This window comes from Gallus gallus, chromosome Z, assembly GCF_016699485.2.
Source record: "Gallus gallus isolate bGalGal1 chromosome Z, bGalGal1.mat.broiler.GRCg7b, whole genome shotgun sequence".
Classification (NCBI taxonomy): Eukaryota; Metazoa; Chordata; class Aves; order Galliformes; family Phasianidae; genus Gallus; species Gallus gallus.
In genome coordinates this window covers 22,998,937-23,015,707 of record NC_052572.1, presented here as the reverse complement: position 1 = coordinate 23,015,707, position 16,771 = coordinate 22,998,937, and the positions used below count along the sequence as shown (strand labels likewise).

Sequence of the window (16,771 nt, the reverse complement as noted above, 5' to 3'; positions counted from 1 at the left end):
GAATTTTCTTCTATCAGTGTGTAGCAAAAGCCTATCCTGTTCCTATCTAGTAAGTGTGTGAAACATCAGCATGTAGAGTTCTTTTGTCAGAAACTTGTATTAAAGGAACAGTAGAAAACATCCAAGTTAAAACCTCAAAAACATTTCATAACTCAAAAGTTAAGAAATGATAGATCTAAGGTTTTCTTGTTTAAGCACTTAATCTTTCAAATGCTCAACATCTTAATATACTTGAGAAAAAAGCAATGTATGAAACATGTTTCTGCCCCATAGCTAACCTGGACAACTGAGAGACAAGGATCTGTGGTGTACCGCAGTATGTATATATCACCATTCAGTCTGCATACAGCCAAACAGAAACATGCAGTGCTAAATTACAGGCATCTAGGATTTGACACTGAAATGATTAATTACAAATAATTATTAATAACAAGTGATTTAAAACCTCATATTAATTTATCTGTGAATTAGTTTCCCGTGTCTCAGAAAGTGCCCAACTATCCTTCTGAATAGACAACAAATGAAAACAAGCTTCTATGCTCTGGATTAAAAAGATAAAGATCTTCTGAGAAAAAAAATATATTGATCCTACTGCATATGCATAAGAAGATGACTTAGTCCTGTCACTTATTCCTGGCACTTTCTAGCTGTAGAATGCCTGACTTCACAGTCTCCATGAGATTACTTTGATAGAGTGCTGTTCTTGTTAGAGGGATGTATTTTCACTGCTTTGTTGTTGTTGTTGTTGTTGTTTTTGGAGGGGGTTTTTTGGGGGGTTGTTTTTTTTTTTGCTTGTTTTTGTTTTTAATAAAACTAATATCAAGCAGTTGAGTACATGAAGTAGTTCTGCCAAACCTACTCCTTTAGGATGTTCATCAGAAATCTTCAGGTTCACAGCACAAGTTTGTATCACACAGCTGATACGGTGAGGATGACAGCTTGTAAACAGCCACTCTCTAAATACTACTGAATAGCTGGCCAAATTTGGTGTTGATTTAGTTAGCCAACTGCAAGGTATTCACGGGTTTCAGTTCTGTAAACATAGCTCCAGAAGAAGTTACAGCCATCTCAAGTTTCCCTGCACCATTCACTGCAGCCAGAAGCAGGGGGAATGCAGCACAGAGACCACTACAGATGGCAACAGCCCAAATGCAGTGAACCATCTTCAGCTGATGACTGGTGAGGTAATGGCACAGTACCTCCATGGGCAAGACAGACCTGGTGGCAGTTCTGCAATGTGGAGTTGCTATGGCAGGAACAAAGCTGCACCTGGGCTGACTGGTTTCTGCATTCTGCAGAGCCTTCCACCATTAACTCTGCACATATAGCTCACTATCTATGCTGCTTCCCATCAGGGCCTACATCATCAGATATGATGTACACAGGGTGCTCAAATCCCTCATCGACTCAGATAAGGAGAGCTGATTGTATTAATAAATCTTTGTTCTGCTACATGCAGTGATGGCATGGTATAGCCGTAAAGACTGGTACAGCTTAGCAATTTCAGTCTTCATATGGAGATTCAGAGAAACCTGCCTTAGAGAACAACACTTGCCGTTCTGTTTTCTTTCCTTCCAGTTCCTGCCAATGATACTCTGCTTCATGCAGTGTCCTCCACCATCTCTGTCCTATTCCTGTGTCATTCTTGTTCGTGATCCCTTCTCTCTGACTCTTGAAGTTTTACATTCCAGTCCCTTTTTCCTAGGAAATCCAAATCCCTGAACACAGTGGTCCCTTTTCTAATTACTTCATCCCAGGTTCAGCCATTTTCTACCCCGAATATTTCTGTTTCTGCAGGAAAACTATTCAGTCTCTGGCTGTACATCTTAACTGTGGATAGAATTCAAGAAGATCTAGTGAGTCTCCACTGTTTATTAGCCTTAATATTTATAAAGGCTAGTGAATGGGCCTCGACTATAGACTTCTTGAAGAATGGCAGAAAGACACATCTTCTAGGAGAAAGGTCACTGCTGTCAAAATGAATGTGAAGTTCATTCTCAGCAAATAGGAACATTAGAGTTCTTTGAAAGAAAGGCTTCCACCAAAAAAGCTTAACATGGCAAAACAACATCCCTTACAATAATCTCATTCTTTCAAGTAGTTATACTGCCTTGATGCCAACTTCCCTGAATAGAATGCTAGCTTGTTAAAAATTTCAAAGCTATAAATAACTGAAAACACTCTTAAATGGGAAGCATTGAGCAACCTTAATAATAAACAGTGCTACATGCCCTGCTAACTATACTTATTAACCTCTTTGCACATTAAAATGCCTAGCATGCTGCTAATTTTAGATAATAAAAATCCTCTAAACTAACAGCACTAAGTCCTCTGTCACAATGTCCATGCTAGCTGACTGTGAGATAAGGATTTGCTAATACACACGAAAGATTACAACACTGGCAGGAACACCACTGTGACCCAGAAGTGCAAAACAGAGTCAAAAGTCCCTGAAAAGCAGACAAAGTAATCCAGTGATAGCACTACAATTGCAACTGTGTCTAAACATTTAGAGATTAATCAAGTTCCTGAAATAAGTTGTTTTTGTTTTTTTTTTTAAGAAACTTAAGCACATAAACTGGTCTCCAGTTATTCCTATATGGAACTTCAATTCTGCTCCGATTGATGCCAATGAAGGAAAACAGGCTCCAAAGTCTGGCAGCATGAACTTAAATAGTCTTTCTAGTGAACTAGGACTAGGCAAACCACTTTTGTAACTGTAAGTTCTGCAAATGTTACTGAAAGATAACAGTTTTGTTGGTTCTTTTTTTTTAATCCAAGCAGCAAAGGTGAACACCTTTCACAATGAATCATTGCAAAATTACCAAACCCTTTTATTCTGAGGGCCTCGGAAAGCAAGTCGGTGATACTGCCTTATCTTATGATCTAAGGGTTTGTTTGGTTTGGACAGAAAGAACACTAGAAAAAGCCTAGCTGGATTTTGAACAGCAAATTAGGCAATTGGAAAAGCAATGTAAACAGAACATGTTCAATAACATGCACCTGGAATTGCATTCAGTTCGTTCTATCAATCTTAAGACAACAGGCAAACTAAGACAATTAAAGATAAGTCAGTAAGAGTTTTACCACTGACTTCAGCGCAGCCAGACTATATGAAATGCAAATCACACTCAAAGAAAATATCATAGTGGGCAGCAGAGAATAAACAGCAGTAAAACACTGATTTTTGTTGTGACATTAATCTCATCACAGTAACCTCAACTTCAGTGACACCATTTTCATCATATGCCAAACAATTTATGAACACAACGTAATTCAAGGTGATGCATAAAACGAACTGGAAAATTCAGCACTTTCATGGCTTTAACTTGCTGAGCAGACAGTACCAAGTACTACTCACTTCCTGCTGCTTCATGAAACATTACAGATGTTGGATGGATTCAGAATGAAAGGAGAAAACAAATTGAAAAGAATGTTAGAGTTATAAGATGAAAGAGAGAAGGATAAGTTCCTAATACGTGGATAGAGGTTATTAAGACTGTTTCCAATCATATTTTGCATGGGTACAATAACAAAAAACCAAACAACAACAACAAAAACATCATGAACTTTTGCAAAGCTCAAGCTAGCTATTATTTTAATAATATGACAAGCAAAATTTGTCACAACACATTTACTCACCCAAACCCAATAGCTACCCAGTAATTTCTGACACCTTGATGTGGTCCCACCATAGGAAGAATGTCTGGAGAATAGGTGATAGGGCCTGAAACTGTGTTTATGATGTTTGCTTTTTTCAAAACTGGAACCATTTCCATAGCAGCCTCAACATATTCCATTATTCTGTCTAAATCAGACTCAAAAAGTTCTTTTCCAAATCCTGCAGAAATATCATTATATACTTGTTAATAACACTGGAAATACTTAAACTTCAATTACAGTTATGCAATCTTGATATATAAAATTTATACAAAATTTATCAGTATGTTCAAACTTTTACCACACTACATGAGAAAAATGGTGTGTATAAGCCCCCAGTTAATTGCAGGATCAAGTTTACCGTCACTGTAGCTACACTGTCTTTTATGTATATTTGTTTAACCCTAAGGTCATGCAAATTCAACAGAGAAGTAGAAAAGAAGTGGAGGAAGACAGAAAACTTCCTTCTGTGTTAATAAGATCAATTTATTTTTCTCATTATGCAACGACTTGAGGGGAGGAAAAAAGATACTGCTTGGGTCAGCTTATGACTTGCACAGCATTTACTGAATTCCTCAATATATTTCAGTCTTTAGTCTGTACTCTAATAATTAGTGACCATCACTATATAGAAGTATTTGTCACTAGTGGAGGCGATATGCTTGGGAAGCTGTGACAGTGTCATTCAAAGCTGTGGCAGTGTCATTTTAACTGCTCTTCATCAGGAAACGCCTTCTGTGGGTTTTTGTTTTAAACATCAATACACTGACTTAAGATAAATTTCTGTGAAGAAGTTAATAGAAACCTGGAGCATAAATGCAACACGGTTATTTTTTTTAATAATCAGCAGTATGGCAAGTTTGTGATACTTTTGTACAAAAATTCAGTACAAATCTATAGCTCTCTTCCACTTACATCTGAAAGTAGTATTTTGTTTAAGGCATTTCTTTGCTTCATCTCTGCTCCTATTGGAAAACCACATTACTTCTGAGAGAACAGTCAAAAATTCCAAGTCCCTGTCAGTATGCTGGACAGAACTGTAGCTTAAAAAAAAACTCTATTCAGATGCAAAAGAGTGTATAAAATGGATTAAATAAAAGGATTTAATCACAACAAACAGACACCTATTCAGAGACTAGGCAAGAATATGTGGCAGATGCGTATTTTTTATGCCACATTTTTATTTCTGTTTTCTTATTACATTAGAGGTCACGGCTATTCTTTGAAAAAAAATTTATGTGCTTCAATCAATCGTGTATTGCAAGTATTTTCTGCTTTCCAGCACATTTGGCATTTTGACATGGTGGGAGTTATACGGACTAAAACATATCCTACTGAGTACCAAATCTAAAGATTCAATCTTTTCAGTTACCTGGTGGGACTCCATTTGTGACCCAAGAGTCCTGCAGCTTCATCTTCTCCTGACTTTCGTATGGACCAAATAAAAGACCATCTCTTTCTTGCCTTAGATAATATGATCCTTCTAAGTCACGAATCACAGGTAATTCTGTTTTTAGGGCTTTCACTTCAGGGACAGTTGATGTCACAACATACTGATGATGAACAGGTATGACAGGGTGCTGCAGGCCAATCATTTTGCCTATTTCATGGGCCCAAAATCCTACAGAAGACAACAAACAAAACACTAACATTCGAACACTTTCCATACAATTAATGGAAAATAACAGTAAAACATTGTCTAAAAGCATTCTGCTTTGTGGAATGTTTTTTTTTCACAAGAATTTTTTTTTCACACTTTCACTTTTAAAATTATTTCTTGTGTTGTCCAGCATTACTTTCAGTGCATGAACTGACATTCTTGTCACTAATTTTACCACCAAATATTACTCAACTATATAGGTATTCAAAAACATAACTGAAAAATATGTTCCCAAAAGTTTAGAAGATAATTCGGTTATCAGTTCCACAACCCTCATAGTTTGTTTGCAATTAGGTCAGCAACGCAAAGAAATCAAAAACACAACCAGATAAATTAGCTCATACCACAGCTGTTGTTCTAGACTCTTACTCTCAAGCAAAACAGCTAGAATGCTTCTCCAAGAGAGTAGTGAAGTCCTGACACAGCAAGGCAGTTCTTTCATCTGGCTAATTTTTCCCTCTTCTTTTATATGTACCATGCAAATTCTATTAATTACACCTTCCAGGTAATAGTCAATTCATTATGATTTTCCTATCAGCAAGTATTGAGTGTGCTCTCTTGCAGTTGTCTAATTAAATGCTCAGATATAAACCACGATCAGAAAAAGTGAGTAACAATTTCCCAGTCCTTGAGCCTGCTCGAGGTCCTTCATGTAAACTTCTACAAATAAATCAAAGGCCTCATTCTACTCTGTTAGGATCCTTCCTGACCAGTTGTTTCTATCTTGTAAGATGCATTCACTTAATGTGTACTGGTGATGTAAGTGTCTTCTTAGCTTGAGCTTTGAAGCACGGATAGTATTTGTGAGGTTGTAATGCATAGGTGAGAGAATAGAGCAGATACAAAAGACTGAGATGGCAGCTGCTCTTACAAGCTTGGGCTGTCCTTCAACATCACTCATGACTCTTCAGATGAAAGAATGGAGATCTCAGAAATGGGAATGAGGATCCGACAAAGAAGGAATTTCAGAGGAGTCTGTGGCAACAGTGTTAGGGCTGGGGAAGGCAGAGTGGAAGAAGAGGCTGAGGCAACAGAGCCTTTCAAATAAAAGGCAATGTGCTGTATGTACCCCTAAAAGGAGGCCATGCAGACTGGTTCCTGAACTGGTCAGCTCCAAATTCCAAGAAAAGTTATCAGCAAGGCTTGCTACCTAACAGAAATTCCCCTTCTCCTAAGACTACACTCATGATGATCAGCTTAACATCCAGCTTTTCTCTCTTTTTGCAGCTTACTTGACTTACAAACTAGACTTCTCAATTCTACATTTTCCAAGAACTGGTCAAATTTTAGCTTATAGGGCCCTGAGAGCACTAACATGCCTCAGTGATCTCACCTGTGACATTCACCTACATCCCTGCCCATGGGTCCTGTAGCCCCACTTCTGCTCCGCTCAGTACCAGTCTGAGCTGGTTCAATTGGAGGTGTGCCTGTTTACAGCTCTGTCACAACCATGCCTGTGCCTGGCCATGGACCTCATTGATCCAGACCCTGATCTGTGGACTACTTTCCATCTTGGCCTCAACCCAGTCTCATCACCATAGACCTGCTTGTTGATAACTCAGCAGTCTCTGACCCTGGTTACTATTGACTTCCTGTCTTGTCTCTGGCCTGGGATTGTCACTATGGATATGCCTGTGCATCTTCCACACAAATTTGTCTGGAAATCTGGACAATGGGCAGATGACAAGTGCCAGTCTGTGGTCTGCCCCACTCTCTTCCTTGCACTGTTTGGGATGAGGTCCTTGCTGGCAAGATTCCTGCCCTACTGGCCTTATTTCCATGCTTTCACAGAGAGCAACCATCCCATGCTGTTGGATGACACTAACTTGGGCATACATCCTCTCATCTCTGGCTAGGCCTAGAGCTAGGGCAATTAGAAAAGCTGAGTTGTTCTGTACTGGCTTGGAGCCTTTCCTTCGTGCCAGGAGGGCCGTTAATCTCCTATTTAATATTCCAAGCCAGCCTCAGGGTCTAACGCCCAGAGTTTTAAAAAAATGCAGAGTTTCCAAGAGGAAGGTTTTCTGTGGTAACTCACTTGAGAGTTACTAATAGCCAGGTGAAGAAAGGGACAATGAAATCCAAGATGATGACTGAGAAATTCAAACAATTAAAAGCCCCTGTTCAGTAAATAGTAAAAAAAAAAAAAAAATACAACAGTATCTCCTGTTCTGCATTTGTCTTATATGTAAGACATTTGCTTCTGAACTGCCCTTGCTACTTGGGGAGACTCATGGACAGAACAGTTGTTAGGTTTGTCAGATTAGCTCAGGTAAGATTGTGCCATACTTATACACAGATTCAAAACATCTTTTTAAGGCTTCTGAAACCTGATTTACGCTTCTTAAAGCAAAGAACAACCAAAAAACCCTAATGAAGCTGAATTTCCAGCACATCTTCCAGCTTCCTCCATTATTACGGGACAAATACAAATGTGATTTTGAGCGCAGGCTAAGGGGACCTAGAGCTGACTAATGAAATCATTACAGAATAAAAAAAGGAATGTATTCACTTATTTACTAAGCAGCCTTTACACTGCCCCTTTCTATCAAGTCCAGGCCATTGACTAGTCAACTACAATCACTGTTTATGCAGGTATTACAGTAATTTAACAGTGCTTTAGACTTCACAGAAACCTTAGGGTTAATATATTTAAATCGTATAAAAGAGAGCTCTTCTCAGATCAGCCAAAGATCTGGTCTTTAATACTTCTGTTGCTGTTTCCAGAAATCTAGTAAAGGTCATACAACCAATACCCAATAATTAGCAGAAGTAGTAATTGCATGCTTTGATTTTATAAAGCATTTTGTGAGTTTTTCTATATTAAATCTTTGTGCAGGAAAAGCACGTACTAATCATTTAGGAATCTCTCAGATTTGAAAGCAGGGCTCTCATTTTCACAGTTCTGATATAGGAACACTGTAGATGTGTTAACATGACTGCATATATATATATATATATATATACACACACATACGATAAATGGAAAGGCACATTAAGATCTGTAGGGGAGTTATTTTGTTTTGGGCATTTCCAGGTGGCCTCCAAAGAAAACAGTTTTAAAGTAAGGTCAGTTAATGATCCATTTAAGAGTAAAGAAAGTGAAATAGCACATCTAGCATCACATGCTCTTTTCTTGCCAAAATTGTTTAGACTTAAAAGAGATATTTGCAAAATAAATAATACTCCAGGCATGATATTCAAAGAAATTCAATATTCTGCTTACTTGTTAAAACAAAATAAGTGGAAAAAATAGAGAGAGCAAACATATTCAAGATCCTGGGAGAAAGTAAAAATGGTAGAATTAATTTTGGATCTTTGAAACTGTTGTTTTCAAAATTATTTAGGTTTTTTTTTTTTTTTTAACAAGAAAAACATTAAGCTTCCAGAAATATATGGCAAACAATTGATTTTAAACTGCCAATGAATTAAAAGCAAGTACTTTAGACGTGCTCAAAATAAAATCTTACATATTGTACTTCTAAAAAAAATTCATACTTAAGCTAAATGCTTATTTAATTGTTCAACACTACAACAGCTGGCATTTACTAAATGAAATATATCATACTTTCTTTGTTTAAAGTTTTCAAACCATGTGCAAAAGCCATTATATACACAAAAATGACAACTGAGAGAATATGTTCTCTAAAACAAAATTATAATTGGAAGCAGATGTCAAGTCCTATCACAGATAGAAGAGATAAATGAAGGCATAAATTACATCTCAAGGACATTTATAAAGATTAAATTCTAGAGATTGCAAACATCTGATGCAGAACTATTTACTGGTGATGTTACTGAGCATATCTGTTCAACTATGTAATCTATCTCTTGTAATTAAAAGAAGAAAAAATCTTCCATCACTACATATGTATAAATGGTAGTATACAGATTGTGCACAGGCCTGCACATGTGTGCTTATGTATGAGTATGTATATTGTACAAACTAAATCAGCTATTTTTTTAGATTTTAATCAACTTTCTGTTATAAATAGGCTGAAAATCAGTCTAACAGGCTCAATACCAGTTAGTTCGTGTCAGAGATTATTTCTTAGACATCTACTCCGTTCCAAAATGGAAATCTCACATAAGGAACAGCTGAAGATTGGTTTAAACTAGTTTGTTCCAATTCCAATTCCACAGCAGATGCCGGTTGGGTGATGAGGGAGGAAGAGAGAATGTGGAGAGCCATTCTGGTGGAATGAGATAAGGCTGAGAAGGAGAATAAATGTTAGCTGAAGGAACATTTATAAAAGATACGGGTTATACAGTATTAAGTTCACATCCTTAACCAGAATGTTAAGCAATACGTGCTTCCAATGTTCATTTTGGCTGAACAGTTAGCAGTATATTTTTGGTTTAAGAAGTTTTTAAGTCAGAAGAAGACTATGAAAAATTTGTAAGGGCTCATTTTGATTTTAACAGACTTTGAGAAGCAGTTACTAGAGAATTCTGCCTATTGTCAACTTGATGTATAAGTCAAAGACAAGTACACTACAAAAATTTAAGGAAATTACTATGTCTGTGAAACTTCATCCATATGCAGAGCCAATGCTTTGGAATTATAAATATCTGCAAGTTTGGAGCCTAAATAAAAAGTCTGACTATCAGAAGAGTTCCTCATTCCATAATCTTGGAATGTTTCCAGACTAATACATCCATCCTGTCTAAGAAATGACACAAAGATCCTAGTAAGAGCAGTTACAATTTTTTGTAACTGAATGCTGTCATGAAACAGTTCATGACCCAAATAAACTAAGAATTCAAAGGCAATCTACATATTGATGTCTTTCATCTTCTAAGTGTGTGGCTTTGCAGTCTACTTGAAATTACTTTAATTTGGTTTCCCTGTCTGTGTGATTACCTGCTTTCTAACAGGCACACTAAACTCCTCTAGACCTTTTCAATACGCCATTATGGCACACTACATTGACATCATGACAGTCCATGCATAGAAACTCGAGGTAGGCTATTTCAGCAAGGCTGACAGCAACAGCAGATGAGTAACTATGTATGTAAAGTATATATGATGAGAAAGCATGCTTTCCAATGGGTTTCTCAGTCTTTACTGAAAGGCTGGAATGATCTAATACAGGGCTCTCTGCATTCCTTACATGAAAAGGTCACCTAGTACATACAATTTTTCTGTCCAGAGTACAACCCTTTTAACTCTTTTCCTCCAAACATCTCACTGTTTCAGTCTTCTCACCATCCTTTCTCAGCTAGTGTTTTTTTTTTTTTTTGTATGTTTGTTTGCTTTTTCCTGATGCAAGTCAGTTTTCCTCCTTTGTCACATCCTGTCCCACTTGCTTTGTCTTCCTTCCAGCCCACTCACATCTACCCTTCTCTTGCTTCTTTTACTTCTTGCTGCTTCTGCTTCTTTCATCCTGAGATAGTTCAGGCAGCCTCAACTTTCCAGCTCCATTTTCACCCAAACCCAGTTCTCAAATATCCTTCTTGATCTTTTTTTTTTTTTTCTTTTCCAAAAAAAAAAAAAAGCTCCTCTACTTTCTGTAATGAAACATATTGGATCTCTTCAAGCTCTCTTTCCTTTGTGTCTTCCCCACTGTTGCCTTCACCACAGTCCCTCACAGTCTGGACGTCCTTATTCAACACCTTATTCAACCTATCAGGTCCTCTAGCACCAAATTTGCCAGGGCTCTCAACCACATTCCAGCACCTGTCCCAAGCATTTCACTCTCTCAAATTACTCCTTTCCAATCCAACCAACTCATGTTTTTAAGTACTAGCCATAGTTATTGAGTTATTGTACCCACCAACAAGAGGAGTACCTGTCTCGTTCAACTCATTTAGAAAAGCAAAAACAAAGCCCGTTTCTTTTAAGCAGAAATATCAGTCTGGCTCCTTTAACAAAATGAAGAATAAAAACAGCATATGTAATTATAAGATCCTTGCAGTTGGGAAATTTTTATTACATGTAAAAATGTATTGTTAAGCAAAGTGTACATTTAAAATACTAAGCAAAGGACAACAAAAATCTTTCCTTTCAGTGATATGTGGATAGAGCTAAATCTTAGAGAAAGATAATATTGAAATGGGCAGTTATCTCATTTGGTACAAATTCTCACTCTCTTTGAAAAAGAACAATGAAAATATTTCTACTTCATTCGTATATCCCATCCCCCAAATACCTCTCCTAAGATTTTCAAGGACAACATTCACTGACTGTCTCTTCTGCACAACTTACTGCACAATAGAATCATAGAATCATAGAATCATAGAATCACAGAATCATAGAATCACAGAATCATAGAATCATAGAATCGCTAAGGTTGGAAAAGACCCACAGGATCATCCAGTCCAACCATTCACCCATCACCAATGGTTCTCGCTAAACCACGTCCCTCAACACAATATCCAAACATTTTCTGAATACCTCCAGGGTCGGTGACTTCACCACCTCTCTGGCAGCCCATTCCAGTGCCTGACCACCCTTTCAGAGAAGTAGTATTTCCTAATGTCCAGCCTGAACCTTCCCTGGCGCAGCTTGAAGCCATTCCCTCTAGTTCTATCACTAAGTCACATGAGAGATGAGGCCGACCTCAAGCTCACTACAACCTCCCTTCAGGTAGTTACAGAGAGTACTAAGGTCTCCACTGAGCCTCCTCTTCTCCAGACTGAGCAATCCCAGCTCCTTCAGCCGCTCCTCATAAGGCCTGTGCTCCAGACCCCTCACCAGCTTTGTTGCCCTCCTCTGGACACGCTCCAGGGCCTCGATGTCTTTCTTACAGTGACGTGCCCAAAACTGGACACAGTACTCAAGGTGTGGCCTCACCAGTGCTGAGTACAGGGGGACAATTACTTCCCTGTTCCTGCTGGCAATAGGGGTCTCTTCTGCTTCTGAAATCTAAGACAGCCTAACTAGTAACTTGTGGAGACAAACCAGAAAGAAATATTGTCAGTGCCTAGTCAAAGGCAACTAACTGAAGAGCTAAATTTTCACAATAATGTAAGGTAATACACACAGAGTATATTTTACCGCAAACCAAATGAATACTCAAAACCATATATAATTCATTTCTGTAAATCACCCATTCCAGTACAGATCTTCAATGTCACCTGGTTTGCAAATCGGAAGAGAATAAAAATGATTATGCTAAATCCTACCTGCAGTATTGACAATTCTCTTTGCCTGAATTACTCCAAGTGGAGTTTCAACCTCCCATGTCCCATCTGATCGAGAATTTAGGTTAGTCACTTGGACTGGGTAATTTAATTGGGCACCATATTTTCTGGCTCCTGCAGCCAAAGCCATTGTCAGAGAATAGGGATCTATATGACCATCTCCAGGGTTATACAGGCCTGCTAAAACCTAAGTGGAGGAAAAATCACAAAAAAAAAAAAAGATATAAAAATCAAAATCAACAAATTTTGTTTCAAAAATGCTTTATTCTCTAATTGCCATCTACTTCTTTGATTTCTTGAGTAAAACCTAGGGAGACAAATCAAAATAAATTTAAAAAACATGGAATATTAAAAGTCTGACTCAGCAGTGGCCCTAATGAAGTAAAATTTCTCAGTTCTCCCATGTGAATAAGGGCTCCAATGCTTTAGAATTATAGCGTAGAGTATTCACTAAAACCTGAATGATTTAGTTCATTTATTTTTTCACTGAAAAACAAGAGTTTCTCATACCATTTGTATGAATAGACTCTATAATTAAATATCTGGTCAGTATTTAAATGCAATAGAAGTTATTTTTCTTAAAATTAGGTTCTTTACCTTATCCATGTTCAATAAGGGGAATAGCTCTTGCACTTTCTCAGGTGTAATTAGGTATTGCTCTGTTGGATGCCAACCAGCACGAGTCATTTGGTATTTGAATTCATCCACTCTAGTAGGGGTTGATGCAATTCTGATGCTGCCAGGCTGATGAAACCCCACAGCCTAAATGAAAAAGTATAAGTGAAATACTGCAAGAACCTTTACTTAACTCCATAAGTGCATGTTCCTATGCTATGGAAAGTCCACAGAAATTTTGTCATTAACACAACAAAGAAGACTCATGTAAGTCAAGCATTCTTGAGGGAACAGGATTTAGAAGTAAACTCTTAGAGATTTTTTTTTAATGTTATCAAATTAGCTACCCAAATAAAAATATAACATCATCAAAAAAGTTCTAAAAATCTTTTGTTAAGATTTGATTAATGTTTGAATTTATAGATTCACCTTCAAAACAGACAATCAGATACATCTGAAAATAAGTACGTAATAGTTTATATTAAAAGTTATCACCTACATAATTTTCTACTGAGATATAGCAGAATAAACCTAGCTGACAAAACACTTTTATTAACATGATGAATAATCCCTCTCCCTTTTGTCTTTCTAATAATGTAGACATCCTTATATATTTAGACACCGAATGCTCGCTTTTTGTTATATATTATGTACTTCATCTTTTCTCTGTTTCTTCACCAGTTGTTAATATGGCTTTTAGTAGAACTTCCAATGACAGTTTGTGGTGGTATCTTAGGTGGCTATAGAAAATGGCAATAGAAAGAGAAAAGCTCTTTATGACAATTAACTAGTTAGTAGATTGGTACTAGGAGTATCATGCAGTTTCTGCTGTAGTACAAAGCAAGCATGAGTGTAGTATATGAGTGGCTGAATGATGCCAGATGAGGAATTCAACTCCCTCTCTGCATACCCATTCCTTAAGTCACTAAATAAAAACATGACCCTTAAAGGGATAGGAAGAATTGCAGCAATCTTCTCAAGTACTATCTATCATATCACATGAAATTAAAAGTGGACATGTTTAAAGCAGGAATGTATCATAATCAATCCATTCATTCCAGATCCTTGATGCTATTTTAGTTCCTACATGAAGCTAAAGTTGCAGACACTCTATCTGCTGAACTTTTGAGATGTTTGATGAAAACCATCTTCTTAAACTTTAGAAAGATCTCGGAAACAATCTAAAATATTTACTGATGAAGCATCAGACTTTAGCACTGATATGCAGACAGAATAATATATTTAAATAAAAGGTAAGCTTTATGATAGTCCTGAATAATTATATGTAATCTGTCCATTCCAAACTCTTTTGTAAGACTATTAATAAGATTAATAAATATTTGAATTAATACTTAAAAAGTCAGTTACCTGTCCAGTCTCTTCCTCCAGCTTTTCGTAGAGTTTGATGCTGTAAGCATGGATTTTCTTCAGGTTTATCCCAGGGTGAAAATAAGTAGTTAAGCCAGCCTCAAAAAAGAAATAGGAGCAACAACATAGAGATACGATTAGAAATGCAGTGTTTTCTTTCCCTCCTTTCAACTGTCACTCAAAAAGGAACTGTCAAGATACTGTAAAGAAAAGCAACACATGGATAGAGACAAGTGCCATGAAAATAAAACCAAAATTCTTTCCCTACTTAAGGCATTCTTCTCTGCACACATGTTTTTTTCCACCTGTCCTTTCTCATCAAATTTGGCAGCTCCTGATACTCTTGCAGTTGTCCTCTCCTATGGTTTCCTTTCTTCCTTAAATTATAGAGTTGTTTCAAATTGTTTGGAAGTGACACAATCCTCATCAACTTCAGTCTCTGCAGTTACTGTGTTTCAGAAGTAATATAAGAAATTGGTATTTGTATTTTGCACGCTGTTTTTCTAGGTTTGATTTTAGGAAGCTGAGGAGCCCTTCTGGGCCCATGCAAACTGGAAAGCAAGAAGTCATTACAGCCTTTTCTGCATTTAAGGAAACTATTCACTTGCCTCCTCTAGAGCCATCTGTATCAATCTAATGACATTCATAACTGCACATATTGAGCAACTAAGAAAAGCAGAGTTTAGATCTTACAATAGTTAACCACATGTTTTTGTATCTACAGAATTCAGCATCTCACTGAAATCCTTCTTGCAAGTGAAGAACCACATTACGTTTTCAAGCTAAGTAACTACGTTGTTTTAAGTATTTTCATAATGTATCCCCCTTTGCTGACTAAAATAGATCTTATTCATAGATAATGATTGCTTTACTTATTAATTCAGATTGTATATAAAGGATCCATTTACTTACATGGATACATTGAAGTACAGTACAGGGTTTTTAAAAGCAGTTAAAGGAGATAGACACTAGAGTTCACCTTTGAGTTCATAGCCATTTTGAGGTAAAAACAGCAGGGAACCCAAAGGTAAATGTTAACATACACAGCAGAGTTTTAGGCTAGCCACAGTGTAAAAAGTTTTTCCTACTTCTCTTCAGGTGGATTCTATGTTTCTGATATGTTAAAGTTTATATACAGCGCCATATTGTACCGAACGAGTGAAATTACTTATTTTTCAGTTGTGAGTGTATTTTATTCATAAATTTGGCTGCAGTTCCCTAAGCATGTTTGATATTGTTTGTCACCCAAACAATCTGAGATTAAAAATGAGCATGCAAATCTGTAGGAGCAAAAAGTATCCACCAAGGGCCACATTAAATACAGAACAAGTACTGTGAATTTAGGAAGTCCTTAGGATAGGTAAATACTCTAGAAAAATATTGCTTGTCCTTTTCCTGTTAGGATATTGCATCATCTGTATCATAATGGACACAGACAGAGACTGGGTATTTGAGTGCTTTTGATCTCACTTGATTCCCATGATTTTGTGTGGTTGTGAACACATTATTGGATTTCCTCAGTTAACTAAAACCCAGGGCTGCTTCACCGCAAAATGTGTAATTAAAACTTTCTTGCTTCCTAAAAAATAAGCCCTAAGGGCTTTTTTTCTCAGTGTATAGAGAATAAAGCAATAAATTAGGCGCTGAAGTGTTTACATTTCTTCAGTCATTTACAATAATCAATGGGTAATTCATTCATTTGTACCTGGAAGTTGTGCCATCTCATATTATTTTTACTGTCTTCTATTATTTATGAAAACATTTTCTATTTGATCTTTTGTTCTTTTTCTAAATTTAGCAACACGTTTTCCAAAGTTAAGGAAATTCCATGTTAGTGGCCACTATTAGTAAAGTCATTCTAACCAATGAATCACAAATTACTTACAAATTAGCTAGAAAACCATACAAAGTGTATTTAATTTCAAGAACCTATGGCATTTTTAAGTGAATAAAAGAATTCTAAACACTCTCAATGCTTTTGGCTTCTCATGAAAAATGTTTTTGATTTCAGAAACGTAATGAGGAGACAAATATAACTTGACTGGACTACAACAAAATTAAGATAATATAATTACAGAATAATTTAGGCAGAAAAGGACCCCAGGAATTCTGTAACCTCATGCTTTATGCAGGGTCATGAGATCAAATCAGTTTGCCCAGTTTTCTCCAGTCTGGAAAATCTTTATGGACAGAAACTGCTCTACGTCCATGGATAATTATTTTAATACTTTGCATTTGTACTTGATAAATTTCATGAAGTTTTTTGTCATTCCATCCCTCCAGTCTATCCAGGTCCCTCAACAAGGTCCCTGAAAAGGCCCTGCC

General features: G+C 36.9%; 1 protein-coding gene across 3 annotated transcripts in view; it reads right to left on the bottom strand.

The window, feature by feature from the left end:
* DMGDH (dimethylglycine dehydrogenase) overlaps positions 1 to 16,771 on the bottom strand; it is a 45,736-nt gene that overhangs the window by 21,630 nt on the left and 7,335 nt on the right. For all 3 annotated transcript variants that reach the window (XM_003642954.6, XM_046905580.1, XM_040656319.1), the window contains exons 3-7: positions 14,447 to 14,545; positions 13,061 to 13,225; positions 12,446 to 12,650; positions 5,033 to 5,281; positions 3,643 to 3,841 (exon numbers count right to left, since the gene is read on the bottom strand). In XM_003642954.6, coding sequence (XP_003643002.2) covers positions 3,643 to 3,841; positions 5,033 to 5,281; positions 12,446 to 12,650; positions 13,061 to 13,225; positions 14,447 to 14,545 — 917 coding nt within the window. The remainder of the gene's footprint in view (positions 1 to 3,642; positions 3,842 to 5,032; positions 5,282 to 12,445; positions 12,651 to 13,060; positions 13,226 to 14,446; positions 14,546 to 16,771) is intronic.